The following is a 16,075-nucleotide window of genomic DNA, read 5'->3' as shown; positions in this document are numbered from 1 at the left end:
TGTGTACACTGAAACATCAGAAAGTAAAGTATCAATTTGGGGGAGGGAGTGTTGGGTATTTGGGAATTGCAGATAAGAGAGGCTCAACCTGTATAGTTATTATGCAGTAGAACTACAGTTATAAATTCTCAAAACAGTTTTCCACACTTTAATAATCCCCCATGGATTAATAGGATATAATGTTTACAACATTGTTTAAGAAAAAAAGTTCTCCCTCTCTAGATTAACACAAATGTGCCAGCCATGCTCACACAGGCATTTGTGAACTGCTTCACTGACAGTGATGAAAATGTGCCCAAACGAGTACATGTAAGATATGCTGCTCCTCTATGGCTCAATAGGCAAATCCAGCACCGCTGGAGTGCCACAAAGCTGCCCTCTGTATGGTTGGGCACGTGGTTTCACAATGGTTTCTTGCTGGCTTGGGGGCATGTGTCATCTAAACGTCATGCCCCTAAGCCACCGGGAAGCCACCACAAACGGGCCGTCTGTTTCGCCCCTTAATTTCTTTTCCTCAGTTCTTTGCGCTTAATGTCTGCTTGGCAGTATGAAGGATTAAAGGAGACAAAATATATTTATTTTTTCTGTTTAAGTTTCTGTATATGTTGAGATTTTTTTGGCTTCACCTCATAAACTGACAGACCCAAGAAGGTTCCTTTTATTTAAGGTGTTCTTTACAATTGAGGACTTTGTAGCTTCATTTTAACCAAAAATAAAATTTTAACAATACATTCAATTTGTCATTATTTTTTGAATAAACTGTACTTTTAATACATCAAGCATGTTAATATTATACCAAACCAGGTTTGACATAATGTATTTTATGTTCCTAAAGTAAGAAAGTGGCTTTCAATCCTTAAAGGACACTAATGTTGCATTTTCCCCAATTTTTACCTCTCCCCCGCCCCAGCTTGAAAAATTTCAATAATGTTACATTTCTATGCACAAGCAGGGTATGAATCCAACAGCACCCTCCCACTGATGTATCCCAGTAAAAAAACATTAGATGCATGCTGCCTCCAAACCTGAGTTGGTGGCTATTGTTTAGTACTATGGTCACTAGTATGTATGCCACATCCCCTCAAAATCACCAGACTCAAGAACAATAATCACAGTTTGGTGATTTTATAACTACGTATATACCCGACTATAAGTCGACCTCATGTATAAGTCGAGGGCAGGTTTTGGGACCGAAAATAGGGATTTTGATATGACTCATGGATAAGTGGAGGGTAAAATTTAGGGGCATGTAACACAGGATGTAAAGGATGATGCAAAGAAAAACAATGTCAAAGAACATAGAAAATGCCAGCAGACATTAACTGTTTGTGCTCATACTAAAGGCTATATGAATGGGATAGTAGAGGGGGGTCAGAACTTCCAGGACAGATTATGGTCTTTCCTTTCATCAGGGAATGGTTCCTTTTTAAAATAAGTATTAAAGTATAGTACTTATATTGACCCGTGGATAAGTCGACACAGGTTTTTAAGGTCAATTTTTTGACTAAAATTTCTAGACTTATACATGAGTATATACAGTATCCACAACTGTCACACTTTCTACCAGAGTGATGACTAGACACACTGTACTTGCACTTAATGAAAAGCCAGAATTACAGAGAATTGCCCAGTATAGATTTGCCCGAAAGGGTGGGCTGGGGCCACCTTTCCTTGCTGCATAGCAGCGCCACAGCAACCAAATTGTGCAGCACTGTTATGCGTCAAAAAAGGAGCGCTGAAAAGCGGCTCCTTTTTGCACTGCTGCAAGGAGCCTGTGGCGGTGTGAGCTCCATTTGGACGCTGTGCAGCAGTGACATCATCACTATGTGCACCGTGTCACGTGAGGGTTGTGGGGCATGTGGGCACTCCGCCCCCCTCCCCAGGCAACCCTTGCACATGACGAGGACACCTGAAAGGCCGGTATGTACCAGGCCATAAGAAACCTTTTGATCTTCATGAAATCAAAAAGGCACAAAAAGTAACCTGACAAGCATTTAAAACCAAAATTTCTTCATCCAGCAAAAATGTTTTAAAGCATGCAAGAGAAAGTGGGGGAAGGGGGAAAGGGGAAGTGATTTGGTTAGAGTCACAGAACAATCCACAGCTAGCATGAAAGGAATGGCATGCAGACTATAAAATTTAAGCTCTTAAGAAGAATAGCATGATTACTTTGTTTTATATGAAACCTCAACTGTTCAGCACTATCTTGGAGGACTAGAACAAATACCTCCAACCAGTTTTCAAGCTGTGCACTGGGCTGCCGGGGGGGGGGGGGGGGAAGGAAGTGGCTCAGTGAGGTTTCCAAGTCCTCCAAAATGTTTTTTTGGAGGGGAATAGATGTTCGGGGGAGTGGAATTGCCTTTCACATTTCTGCTGGATGCTGGATGTTGCTATTACTTTACTGTTGCAATGGTGTTTAAATTTTACTGTCCTTTGTCTAAAAGACAGTCTACAGTGGCTAGAGCATTCGGGCCCCAGTGCTACCCTGACTTCCTCCCATTACTACCTGCACATTCTAGAGCAACTTCAGGTGGCTGTTTGTACAGCATCCTACTGCGCTGCTAGCCACCACTGGCACAGGTCACTCCCACTGAGGTAAAAAATGAGGTGCCCAGTGTTGATCACATGTCTGGACATCTCGCTGGAACCTCAGAGGAGCGACTTGTGCTGGCAGTGACAGGCAACACAGTGGGACATTGTATAGACCCTCACTGCTCTTCTGGGAAGATCCAGAGAAAATGGTGAGTTATTTTAAAGTGTGCTAATTGCCTGGACTCATTGTGGGCCTACCCTTCCCAAATGTGAACAGTCTGCAGTTGAATTGGACCTTTGGTCTTATGCTCTTTTGACAAAGCAACATGGGGGTGGGAACCAGCAGCAAATGGCCCATGTAGACATGACTAAAAGAGGCATGGCCTCTGTCTACATGAGCTTCCTCAAACTGAATTATAGCAGAGACAACATCTATATAAAATGTAGGCCTGTGACCCCACATCGTCACTTTTCTTCCTTTTGTATGATTTTTAACAACTTTTGCCTGATGAAAGAGCTAATAGAACTTTGAAAACTTGTATTATGCGTTTTGTGCATTTTGGCTGGCCAATAAAGATATCACTCCTTTGTGGATTTTGAATTTTGTTTTATGTACTCAACTGTTATTAACAGTGGCTTGTTACTGAACTCTTAAAGTAGCCTTTGTTCTTCTTGAAGTTCTCCGGTACTGCTACTGTTACACAGGAAATGAAACTGCTTCATTAGAACTGAAGTTGGCTGGTCACATGCTTGAACAATTACTAACAGTATCTATTGTATGTTATCTTTGTATTACTATATTGTTGTGGCCAGTGGTTGAAACATTCTAATTGGCTTGATTAAATATTTAATTGAATATTTTCCACCATTTATTTTATAAGAGACAATACAACCCTCTCTTCTCAGATGCATTCGTTCTTTCCTGCATTCTTCCATTCCTTTCCTTTGTCTTCTATAACGGATTCAATTTTTTCCAAGCTAATTGTAAACAATAAAAAGCAAGAAGGGTACATTGAAACCAAACCATTAGTCCACATTGCAACCAAACCGTTAGTCCAAACCATATTCTTTTCACTAGGTTTTTATCATTAAGGATGGGATGCCTCTGCTAATCACTTTCCCTGTTACACATGCTATACAATCCATCTAATATCCCCTCCACTGATCTCTGGATGTTTCTTTCTACAAATAAGATCTCATTTCTTTATAATCACAAGAGAGCCAAAGAAGCTGCAGTTACACTTGCTTTCTCGGCTTCCTAACTTTATACTGCCCAATTCTTTGGAGAAGGGGACAGGAAACTACCTTGCTCATACTGTAAGATACCATGCACACCAATTAACACACAGCCACAAACTTATACATTATGCAATGCTGTTCTAATCTAATCTGTGATCAGACCATGTGAGCAAAAGAAAGGGAAATCAAATATTTAACAACATCCAGAAGGTATGGTAATTGCTGAAGCTCTGTTCCTGGGTAACCATGAAGCATTCCAAATATCTGACCTTGCATTTCTGGTTTATTCAAAACACTACCCACTGTAAATTTTGAGCAACCTCTTGTACTTGTACTAACATAATCATGCCTGCATGGTGTAGTACTTTTAGCACTGGACTATGACTCTGGAGACCAGGGTTTGAGTCTTCACTCAGCCGTGGAAACCTACTGGGTGACCTTGGGAGAGTCACACACTTTCAGCTCCAGAAAACCCTGTGATAAGTTCACTTTAGGATTGCCATGAGTCAGAAATTACTTGAAGGGACACTACAACAACAACAACAACAACAACAACCATGCCAGGCTTCACTTTCCAAACCATGACTCACAACGAAAGGGGTATTGTGAAAACTGGTCTTTATCGTCCTTATGGATATTGGGGAAATCGATCCTTACAGATATTTTCATCCCTGAAACTGATGATAGTACAGTACTAATGCACTCTGGACTATGCAAATATTACTTTGGAAGCAAAGCATGCTGAATGTTAAGGATGCAGTGTTGAATTCCTTCTCATGTATAGTGCAACCATATTGATGGTTAGAAGCTCACTGCATGCACAACTCACTTCATGCAAGGTCCATCACCACTACCGCCCCATGAACCATGTAATCATGAAACACATGTGCAGAGGAAACAAACAGTATGAACCAGCCCCAAATCTGTATCATTTCTGATGTTACATCATCGTTTTCTACACACCACATAACCTTTTCTTAATCCACCAGATCTGTCAATGAACAGTATTTTCCACTTTCACAGTTTCTTTCTCTCAATCATTTTTTCATTAAGTAGATTCAACTGTTATATAAACTAACAAGAATAATGTTGTTATTGGATCCATCATGCAAGAGTACTTCGTGGACCTCAGAGATCATCTTTATTTCAGCACTACATTTATTGAAGGTTAGGACACACAAATATTCATTTTCACTAGCCAACAGAAAAATAAGCCATGGACACCATATCATTTTGTTATCTTTGCACATTAAACTTTGTTTGCAACCCATTTAATATTTTTAATGCTTTCCTTTCTCTTGCTAATGATTAAGGACAGCCAGGATAGTAGATGGGTTGGCAATCTCTTGCCTCAGGGACGTAGCCAAGAGGGTGTGTCCATAGGGTCTGGACACTCCCCCCTTCCGTTAGATACAATGTATGGTGTGCACCGCTGTGCCACCGCGCCCAAGCCCCATTATAATAGTGGCACTTAGTCTGGACCCCCCCTTCCCAAAATCCTGGCAGTGTCCCTGCTTGCCTTGCCAGTATTTTCAACTATAGCTTCCACTATCCCTGGTTATGTTGCTTTGGGCTGATGGGAATTCACAGCCCAAAATATCTGCAGGACACCAAGTTGTCTATCCCTAGTGCAGTCCTGTAACTGTGTCAAGAAGACCTGTGTTCATTTATCTGTTTAATAATAAAACTCAGTGGGTTACCTTTGTCCAATCACATAAACTACCTTAAAAGTTATTTTTTATAAGAAATTAGGAAAAAAACACATGAACGATGCCCTAAGTAACTTAGACAGGATACAAATGCAAAACACTACATTAGCCCATGATGATCTCTTCTTCCTTTTGTCTCTCTTTTTTCTTTCCTTCATCTGTTTTCTTCCACAATATCTATTTTAGACAACATGATCTTTGGAGACAAGGACATTTCTGCTTTACCCTATGTAACTCTATAAGGTGCATTTACACTGAAGACACTGCATAAATAATGTATCAGCTCAGTAAAATATGCCATTTATCTTATTCCAATTTCTGTTTGCCATGCTATCTAAATGTCTATTATGTCAAATGCCAGACAGAAATATGCCCTTTATTTCTTCAAAAATCTTTTTCAAAAAAAGGTTTCAGGTTTCTGTCTGTCAGATCTTATAGACAAGTCCACCTCAGTTCCTTCAAATGTATGATGTCGCTGAACAAATTATTCTGGAAATTAAACCGCTTAGGTATTTAGGCTTTACTCAAAGTTTTATGTGATTAGAACACTCTAGTGCTCACATATAAAAAGGGATGCACCAACTCTGAAAGGTAAGCATTGTTACTTTTTTACTAACAATACTTCTCACCTGGAAACTAACTAACTTGAGGCTTAAAACCTAACAGGAAAAATCACAAGAACAAACTCCACTATGTGGGTGGTAGTGTCCTTTGCCATGAATTAACTAAATTAAATGCAACTTAGAGATGCAAATTGAAATCATTGACTTGTGCCACACTAATTAGACATAACGTTTTGTATGTGACATTCTTAAACACATGTACAAAAGCAATTTGTTCTCCCTTTCTTGCTCCCTATTGTCTTTGCTGAGAGGACTGAAGAGGCCAAGCCAGAAAAATCATTCTAAATTTGGCATTTGGCATCATTTGCTTCTGACTAACTCTGAACTTACTTGGGTTCTTCTTGGAAAGCAGTAGCTTCCTCTGCATAGTCATTTAGCTTCACAGTAGCTGATGACAAGCAACTGATTACAACCCCCATGAGTCTGCATCTAGTCTGGGACACAGTAGAACAGTAGCTGAGCAGCTGAGCAAGTGTGAACTGACTTCCTGAACAAGTATGATATTGTGGTAGAAATTTTTCATTGAGCCTACTCTATTTTGTAGACACTACGTTTCCCAAATTGGAACATACCACAGCAACAGGCCAAGAGACTTTAAGTAGCCACAATAAAAAAGCACCCCAAGCTTATACAATCCCATATCAAACACTTCCTATCTCAGAAAGTAAAACAAAGTATATGAAAAGATTAGCACAGCTTTTTGCCTTTATAAAATTTGGTTCTGCCCATTTAAAATTGTAAAGGATAAGAGCATTTTCCAAATTATTACAATTAAAATGACCAATGTTATTCTTTGTTCTTTACTAAAAGTAAGTACTGTACTTATTAAAAACAAATCAATTTGGAAATGAAAACAATTAAGGTCAGTAATATCATAAATAGTGCAAAGTGGAGATAGCTTGCCTTGATGTTTTCCCAAAAAATTCACATTAATTGTATTGCTTCTGGTACTGATGGATGAAAAATTTAAAAAGCAAAAGGAAGGCTGTACATTGGAAGCCTATTTCTTTAGCTGTCTTTCAATTTTAGATATACACAACTGTAACACACTGCTTCTGATGTTGAACCTATGCATGTTTATAGGCTTTTCTTTCAGCTGAGGGACATAAGTAAACATTCAGTGCCTGGGTGGTTGGACAGTCCTGAAATGGCCTGGTAGGCAATATGCAGCCTGCCTAAGGACCATGTTAACTGAGAGAGGGAGGCTTCTCCTCCTCTTTCTTTCTGTGAGTGAATTAAGATGGTACATGAAATGTTTTTTTTAAAAGGCTTGGGCACAACACATGATTGTTGAAAAGAAAAGAGGACCCACAGCCTTTCCTTCCTCCCTGCTTTATGGTGGGAGGCAGTGTGCCAGGCAGCTGAATGGTTTGTGCTAGCTAGCACCTGACAGGGTAGCAGCTGCCCATTTTAAATTCCACACCAGCTTTATTCTGAAGCCAGCCTTACAAACAGAAGCCAAGCAAATACGTGATAGGCCTGGCTGTAGAAGGAGAACATGTGTGAAAGAGGGTTAAGGATTTTGTGGATTAACTAAATGAAGGAGAATTGATGGGAGGGGTGATATTCAGGGCTGAGACTTTCATATCTGTTTTAAACCATTGCTATGGCTGTGGGCAGATCTTTTCCATTCATCTATTCTGGCATCTTGTTACACACAATTGCAAGCCACATGCCACTGTGAAGTTTACAAGCGGGGTAAAAACACTCACTTGTTTTGGCATCAGCATCTGTTATTCTGGAGAACAGTGATTGTCAACACAGAGAGTCCATTTAGCCACAACAGATGAAGTTCTAGCATGTTCAGTTGCTATAACTGGAATGAAGTACGATAAGGGTACTTTGGTGAGTGAACTCTAAGAAAAGTATAGTCAAGTAGAACCTTAAGGGGTGGGTAGCTATCAGGACACTCTGATTTTGGAAACTGGCACTCAACTACTCCAAACTGTAACTAACCAGCCTCTACAGCCTTAGTAACCTTTTGTGTTAGGTCCATTTCAATTTCATGACATGGGGGAAATTCAAGCCTAGACTTCTGCACCAGCATATTGCTACTTAAGTAAGGAATCTGAGCTGCTGCCTCAGTGCATGACCACATAATGTGCCCATTGCAATTGGGGCATGAGCCCTAGTGAACTCAGGGGTTGTCCACATAAGTCAAAAAGCCTGTGTTCTCCCAGGCCTCTTATTGTCCTGTTTGGATAGTACAGGCTAAAACTCCAGGGCCTGATCCTGGCTGACCGGATGCAGCTCTAATGGCTCCAGCCCAATCTCAGGGTAAGCAGCCCTTACCCCACATCAATTTGACCTGTTTTTCCATGGACTCCTTACCTTTCGGCACCACTGCTCCTATTGAGAAGTGCTAAATTGCTGCATCTGACACATGGGTGCAGCCAGACATCCTATTTCTGCATCAGATGCAGAGACCGGGGGCTTCCCAGTAGGACTGACAGTGCTCAAAGGTAAGGTGCACATACTGGTAGCAAGTCCCCAGGCCAGTGTGGGGATGGGTGTGTAAACAACCACCCAGCCATGCACCAGCCCAGGCAAGGACACAGCCAGAATAGCATGGCATCAGTCAGTGCTTTCCTGGCCCGTCTGCTCAGGACCTCAGTGATACATCCTTCTGCATAAATGTGTAGAGAATTACACTGAAAGCATGCCAGCTCAATATGCCAGTTAAAAAACCTTTGGGAGCAGGATTTACACCAGTTTTGATTTGACTATTTTGTCTGAACTGCTCTGCGACAGCTAGACCTTAATTTATACCTGGAATTCTCTGTATCTAGTTTCACAGGAGTGGAAAATGACAGTGCAGGCAAAATGCAGCCTCCCTTACATTTTGGTGCTCTCTGCCTCATTATTTATTATTATTATTATTATTATTATTACTATTATTATTTACAACATTAAGTTATGGCACCTGTGTTGTGAAGATTTGTTTTGCAACATGTAGGTAATATCTACTGAAAACTCAGAGGCCACAAGGGTGTTTGATTACAGTTCTCACACAAATCAGCACTAATACTTCCATGTTCCACATCTCTCCTGGACCTACTGAAACAAAAATAAGCTTATCCAAAGTAGCAACACTGGAAATAGCAATGAAGAAGGCTAAATAAGGGGGGGGGGGGGGAGCTGTAAATGTGCATCATTTCCATGGCCTATACAGTGATGCTTTTTCTCAAAAAAGGTCTCTCTTCCTGTTTTAAAAGATTGTACACGTAAGACATTACAGTAATGGCTACACAGCTTCAAGAATAAAACCAATATGCTTGGGATCTTCCCTAAAATGCTAAATTAAATTTGACTTTCATTACCTCCATTATTAGTGCTCAGCTTTTGCAAATCAGACAGTGTAATCAAACCAAACTATTTTGCATGGGATTTCCCCATCACCGCCACTTTTTTTGTTAAGAAAGCACACATTGTCAGGCTGCTCAGAGAACATAGACAAGTAAGCAATGGCTGCCTGCTGGAGACAATAATGTATATATCCCTCAAAGGCTTTTTGATCTGACCTCAGCGCAAATCATGAGACTATAAAACTCATGACTGATCACTTACTGGAAAGCTTCAGAAAGAAGGGGAGAAGATAAAGTATATTTCTTCAGACATACTCCAGGGTCTTATTACATCCATAAGCATCATAAAATGTGCATATCTGTCAATCTGTTTACAAAGTGTCGTTTTCCTAAATGTTACTAGATCAAGACGTTCTCTCTCAATATTCCTAATCAAATGAAAGACAAAATAGGAATTGGCACCCCCCATTTCTAGATCACTTACCAACAGCTTTCCATTTAACTCATCTAGGGACAGAGCCTCAACCGTAATATATTTAAATGGCTCTAATGTCCATTAGAAAGGCACTGGCCAACCTCCTCTGAATAAACTTTGCCAAGAAAACTCCACGAGGTAAACCTATGGCAAATGACAACAACTCCCATTATCTTAAGTAGTCATTCTAACTATACTTTCCTTGGAAGTATGCTTTACTGAAGGCAATGGGACACAAACCTATGTAATGTTTTTGAGAAAAAGGTGATATCCTATGCTAGCTATCTACCTAGGCTTTATCCATTGCTGCCCTTCAGCAACAACTGTTGAAACAGTTTTGTTAATTCACACTTGCAGGTATTTAAGAAACCACTGCTGACAACACATGGAGTTTCAATCTAAGAGTTGCTAGCAAATTACCTTTCCACACATAAACTACAATGAACATAATCATGTTCATTTCTTATACTCAGCGCAGCAGCCTACTTGAACAATTTATTTAAAATATTTTTATTATTTTTTTAAAAGCCCAGAAGGGACCACAAGTGGAAATTCTGCTGTCAACAGGAACGGAGGGGTTTTTTAAATGGGGAGGGGGGAGCTGAAAAGGAAACGCAGCTTATTCTTGTACACACTGTTCCCAGGAAAGGAATCCTACAAAGGATGGTAGTAAATCACACAGAAACACAGTGGGGATGAACTTACAAATACAAATACACAGGATTGGCTGCATTCAACTCATCGATACTGCTCTGCTTGATGGTAAACCATACTGGAAGGGTCCCACTAACATGCCCCGCATTGGGCTGTTCTTGGGACTTCCAAGGAGACTAATGGACAGAACAGACAGGCCAAAATAAAGCTACTTCGGGTCACTTTGGAGGTATGCTGTTTAAATGATGCATGGGTCCTAAGAGGCTGGAACCAATGCTAAAGCCACACTCCAGTCCTAAGGACTGGAGTGCAGCTTTGGCTGAGCTTCTGGCCTCTCCCTTAAGATGCCTGTCATTTAAACAGCATCCCTCCAAAGTGACCCAAAGCAGCTTTATTTTGGCCTGTCTGTTCGGGCCCTAAGAGTGTGAGGCCAAGCTCTTTGGTCTCTCTCTCTCTCTGTGCCTTCAAGTCGCTTGTCGACTTGTGGAGACCTCATAAATTTCTCAGGGTTTTCTTAGGCAACAATAACAAACTGCAAATCTAGGATTCCATAGGACGGAGCTGTGACAGTTATAGTGGTGTCAAACTGCATTAACTTTGCAGCATTACAAACAATTACAAAATGTGAAGTTGAAGGCTTTCATGGCTGGTATCTATAGTTTTTTGTGGGTTTTTTGGGCTAAGTGGCCATGTTCTAGAAGAGTTTATTCCTGACATTTCACCAGCATCTGTGACTGGCATCCTCAGAGAAATTACAAAATGCATGTGTATATAAGGTGCCGTCAAGTCACCTGTCTACATATGTTGACTAGATGGATTTCATACGGTTTTCTTAGGCAAGGAATACTCAGAGGTGCTTTTTCCAGTCCCTTCCTCTCAAATACAGCCTCTGGCACCTGGTCTTCCATGGAGATCTCCCCTCCAGGATTCAAAGATAAACTGCCCTCAGCTTAACAGGAATTTCAGCTGTGGATCAGACACAGCCTCTGTGCCTGGAAAGGAAAAGCCTCCAGGAAGACATTCGAAGCTGAAATGTTCTCTCTCACACAAATCTGCCAGGATTGGGTGTGATAAAGGCAGGAGGACCAGAGGTCCTCCATTCTTTTTTCCAGGACTTCTACATTTCAACCTTTTGTCCTCCACTTTATATTTCTATGAGGGTTTTGAGTTTTTCTTTGGTTGTGTCCTCCATTTTGCAGTGCCCTGTCCTCTCCTACGGTGAGCCTGAGGTTGTTTCCCATCCCAGAGGGATTGGGTGGGATTAAGCCAGCCCCCCTGGAATAAGAGAAAGGGGCATCTATCTCGGATCTCAGATGATGATGACGACGACGACGATGCTTACATTTTAAAAAATTGTTACATGCTTCAAAACAAACTGAGGTGAAATTGACTCCCATCCATATTATTGTTATTAGCCTGGAGAGACCCACGTTGTGAGTATTAAAGACTGATGAGCTGCTTAGAGAGGAAAGTGGCAACCCAGTCAGACTTTGTAAGAGTGAAGGACCCAGGCTGGATGAACCTGTCGGCTTTGCTTTCTCTCGTACTGTTTTTTAAAACAGACAAACAAGACGAGAAAAGTAAGTGCCTCCCAATCTCAGTATGAAGACCTTTGCAGATAATAGCAAATGATCGTCCAAAAGGATCTGAAGTAATATTCTCCATCATCCCTAGGAACATGTGGCTGGAAGAGCAGCTGCCAGTGGACCTGGCAGAAGAGAAAGGAAAGGGGCCTCTGGAGCGGAGCCTCCCGGGTCCAGGCTGAAGAACCTAGGCGCCAGAGAAGGAAGGAAGGAAGGAAGGAAGGAAGGAAGGAAGGAAGGAGAGAGGGAGGAAAGAAGGAAGGACGATGGAAGGAAGGAAGGAAAAAAGGGAGGGAGGGAGGGAAGAAGGAAGGAAGGAAGGAAGAAAAGAAGGAAGGATGGGGGAGGGAAGGCAGGCAAGGAAGGAAGGAAGGAAAGAAGAAAGAAAAGAAGGAAGGGAAAGGAGGGGAAGGCGAGAAAGGAAGGAAGGAAGAAAAAAAGAAGGAAGGAAGGGAAGGGAGAAGGGAGAAGGGAAGGGAGGAAGGAAAAAGGAAGAAGGAAAAAAGGAAGGAAGGGAGGGAGGGAGGGAGGGAGGGAGGGAGGGCGCCGCTTCCCAGATGTCAAAGTCAGGCTCCAGGGGGGCATGCCCTCCTCCCGGGGCCGAGCTCAGCCTCGCTGGCGGCGGAGGGGGAGGAAGGCAGGGCGAGGGCGAGGGCTGGGGACTCACGTATCTGTTGATGAGGGTCCGGAGGCGGCTGCAGTCCATGGCTGCCTGTCGGGCTCCTGGCTCCGGCTGGCTGGCTGCCTGGGGAGGGTCAGTGCGGGGCTGGCGGCAGGGGCCTCCCGCGGGAGGAGGAGGAGGAGGGGGCTTTGAGCCTCACTGGGGGCTCCGGAGGAAGGGCGGCATCCTGCGCTGCCTTGCTCTTGCTGCTGCTGCTGCTGCTGCTGCTGCCCTGGGTCATGCTCAGCCAGCCCCCATCAGCAGCCCCTGGCAGCAGAGGAGGAGGAGGAGGCGGTGGCTGAGCCTGTTGCGGTCCTCCCAGGCTGGGCTGGGCTCTGCTCTCCTTCCCTCCTGGCGCCTCTCCTCCTTGTCTCTCTCTCTCTCTCTCTCTCTCTGGCCCTCCTTCTTCCCTGCTCAGCCACTCCGCTCACGTCACACGGGGAGCATGCGCGCTCCAAAGGCCTCCCCCCGAAAGCTGCCCACAGGTGGCTCCCCCCAGACCCCCTGGCCTCCCTCCCCCCCTTCTCCCCAGCAGGGATTCCCCAAAGGCCCTCCATCTTGAGCAGGGCTGAGAAGCAGATCTTGACCTGAGGAGGGTTTTCCCCTACTCAGGGGGGCAGAGGTCCTCCTTGTCCTCCAGGACTCGTCTTTCATTTCCACCTTTTCTCCAGGAGGGATTTCCAAAAATGTCCTCCATTTGGAGCATGCCTTAAAAAGCCTGCAGCGACCTTTCTATTAAGAGTTTTTTCGCTCAGGGAGACCAGGCGTCCTCCTTTCCCAGGACCTGTCCTCCATTCCTACCTTTTGTGCAAGAGTCCTCCATTTGGAGCCCGCCTAAGAAGCCTGCATTGACCTTTATATTAAGAGGTTTGAGCTCAGAGTGACCAGCCACATCCTCTTTTCCCCCCAGGATTCGCCTTTCAGTTCCACCTTCTCCCCAAAAGGGCCTCCACTTGAGAGCATGACTTTAAAAGCATGCATTGACATTTCTGTTTTTACCTCAGGGTGCCCAGGCGTCCTCCTTTTCCCCCAGGACTTGTCCTACATTCCAGCCTTTCTTGTCCAGGAGGAAGGAGTCCAAAAGGCCCTCCCTTCTGTTCTGGAAGGTCCTACAATTGGCAGCACCTGTGGCCTCCCTTTGGGACTTCCCCACCCTCCATCCCTCTTTTGGGAAAGTTCGTGGCTTCTTCTGGGGGACCAGAGATGCCCTCACCTCAGAGGAGGACAAAGGCACCACAAGATGGAGGATGGAGAAGAAAAAATAATGGAGGGCATGGCCAAACACTCAGCTTAAATAGGAACTCATGCTTCTTGGAGAACTTAGAAAGGCCTTGTTTTTGTGTCCTCCAAACCAGGGAGGAGGTCTCCAAGGCAGACAAGAGGTTTGCCAAGCAACCCCCCCCCCCCCCGAAAGCTTTGGGCCCTGCTTGTTCAGCCTCGCCCTTGCTTTGCCAGAGGAGCTTTTAAAATGGGGGCCTGTGTTGTTGTGGTGGTTGGGTGCCTTCCAAGTCATTTCCGACTCACGGTGACCCTACCATGGGGTTTTCTTGGCAAGCTTGGTTCAGAGGAGGCTTGCCATTACCTTCCCCTGAGGCTGAGAGAGTGTGACTCGCCCAAGGCTGTAGAGACACCTGGATTCCATTCTCACCACTCCCTGCTGGGCTTTGCACATACTGAACTGGCAGAAATGGAAAAATACAGGGTTGTATGTTATTTTTCTCCTGCCAAGAAAACCCCATGATAGGTTAGCCTTAGGAAAAATGACTTGAAGGCACACAACAACAACAACAAACCTTTATAACAGATTTATTTTGGCAGGAGCTTCCTTGGATTACGCTTCCACATCCACCGAGACAATTTGTAGTGTGTGTTATGCAGTATTTGCCCCATAGGCACAGCCATCTCGCCAAATTTCCTCGCAAGAATCTACAAGTCGACAAATATGTCGAAGGAGGGTCAATTTGTTTTTAAAAAAGAGAAGCCCACCCTGCTGCATGCCAGAGCAAGGAGGAGAAAGGCCAGAGTGTCTCTCTTCTACCTATCATGCAACTACTAGGAGTATCAGAAGCCCTGAGATGCTGCTAGAAAGCTCCAGGAGAACAACAACAACAACCAGTCTTGTGACCAGAAAAGGAGAGGAAAGCTATTATCCTCACAACCCACATACCTGGAAGTTGTGTGTGCATCTGTTGTGTGCCTTCAGGTTGTTTCCACATTATGGCGACCCTATCATGGGGTTTTCATGGCAAAGAGAGTGTCACCCAGTTGGTTTCATGGCCAAGCTGGGATTCGAACCCTGGTCTACAGAATCATAGTCCAACACTCAAACCACTATGCCACACTGGCTTACACATAGTCAAGTAGGTAGGCATAAATCAAGATCCAATCATGATAAGTGAGACAAGGGACCAACTATCAGGTTGGAGGCACAGTCTCCAACTATGTTACACATATTTCTTGCTTCCCTGCCCCCCCCCCCAGTAATATTATTTGCCCATTTTTTTTAACATTGGAGTAACCAAGCAATGACTTTCAAAGAATGGTCTACAAAATTCTGTCAGTTATTGGCCAATGCAGATTTTACACAGACAAAGAAATACCAATTACATATTAAGACAAGAAGATTGTTATACCTTAATTCTTAACAAAATATATGTTTAAGTGCACGTGGTTTTGAATAATGCCTTGCAACTGAGCATTTCTGAATAAAGAGCTTTAGCTGGCTTGATTTTGCTGAGCAGGGAAGCTGATTTCCCCACCTGTCCAGGGCTTGGACAGATGTACACACATGGACTATGTTCACCAGCTAACTTGTGCCACATTTCAAGTATGGTACTATAACCATTTCCTTCCATAGGTATAAACACCACTTTAAAAACAAACACTTATTAAGTCATCTTCAGGTAGAGGTGTTAACCAGGCCTTCTACTGGATATCTTTTAATGGGAGTGCCAGATTCTAGGGAGTGAGAGTCAGAATGGGAGTGCCACATTTATGACGCAAACCACTGATCAAAGGCATTTTTTCCAGAGCCACATTGCCTTCAGTCATGTGCAAAATCTCCTGACAGCTGAAGGGCTAAGCACCTCAGACTACCCTGGGGGATCTGATTAACTTCTTTGCTGGTTTTTCCTATTTATTCCTTTACCTCCTGGGCCAAAATTCAACATAGCAGGTGGAGTGAGAAGACTGATAGAAGAAGTAGGAGGTGCAGTGTCTTGGGACATGTACTTTATGTGTGTATATTACATTACTATCACACCTTTCTGCCAGTAGGCTCCAGGTGAAATACAT

General features: G+C 43.4%; 1 protein-coding gene across 5 annotated transcripts in view; it reads right to left on the bottom strand.

Moving 5' to 3' along the window:
- The window catches only part of LOC149319212 (phospholipid-transporting ATPase IH), a 151,919-nt gene extending 138,846 nt beyond the window's left edge, over positions 1 to 13,073 (bottom strand). For all 5 annotated transcript variants that reach the window (XM_089511299.1, XM_089511300.1, XM_089511302.1 and 2 more), the window contains exon 1: positions 12,788 to 13,073. In XM_089511299.1, the coding sequence (XP_089367425.1) occupies positions 12,788 to 12,826 (39 nt within the window). In that variant the 5' untranslated portion in view covers positions 12,827 to 13,073. The remainder of the gene's footprint in view (positions 1 to 12,787) is intronic.
- Between the last annotated feature and the right edge of the window lie 3,002 nt (positions 13,074 to 16,075).

Source organism: Sceloporus occidentalis, unplaced genomic scaffold (assembly GCF_023333645.1).
Source record: "Sceloporus occidentalis isolate IW3139 unplaced genomic scaffold, rSceOcc1.0.p SCAF_2, whole genome shotgun sequence".
NCBI classification, from domain to species: Eukaryota; Metazoa; Chordata; class Lepidosauria; order Squamata; family Phrynosomatidae; genus Sceloporus; species Sceloporus occidentalis.
Note: the sequence above shows the minus strand (reverse complement) of the source record. Positions and strands in the feature narration are given on the sequence as shown.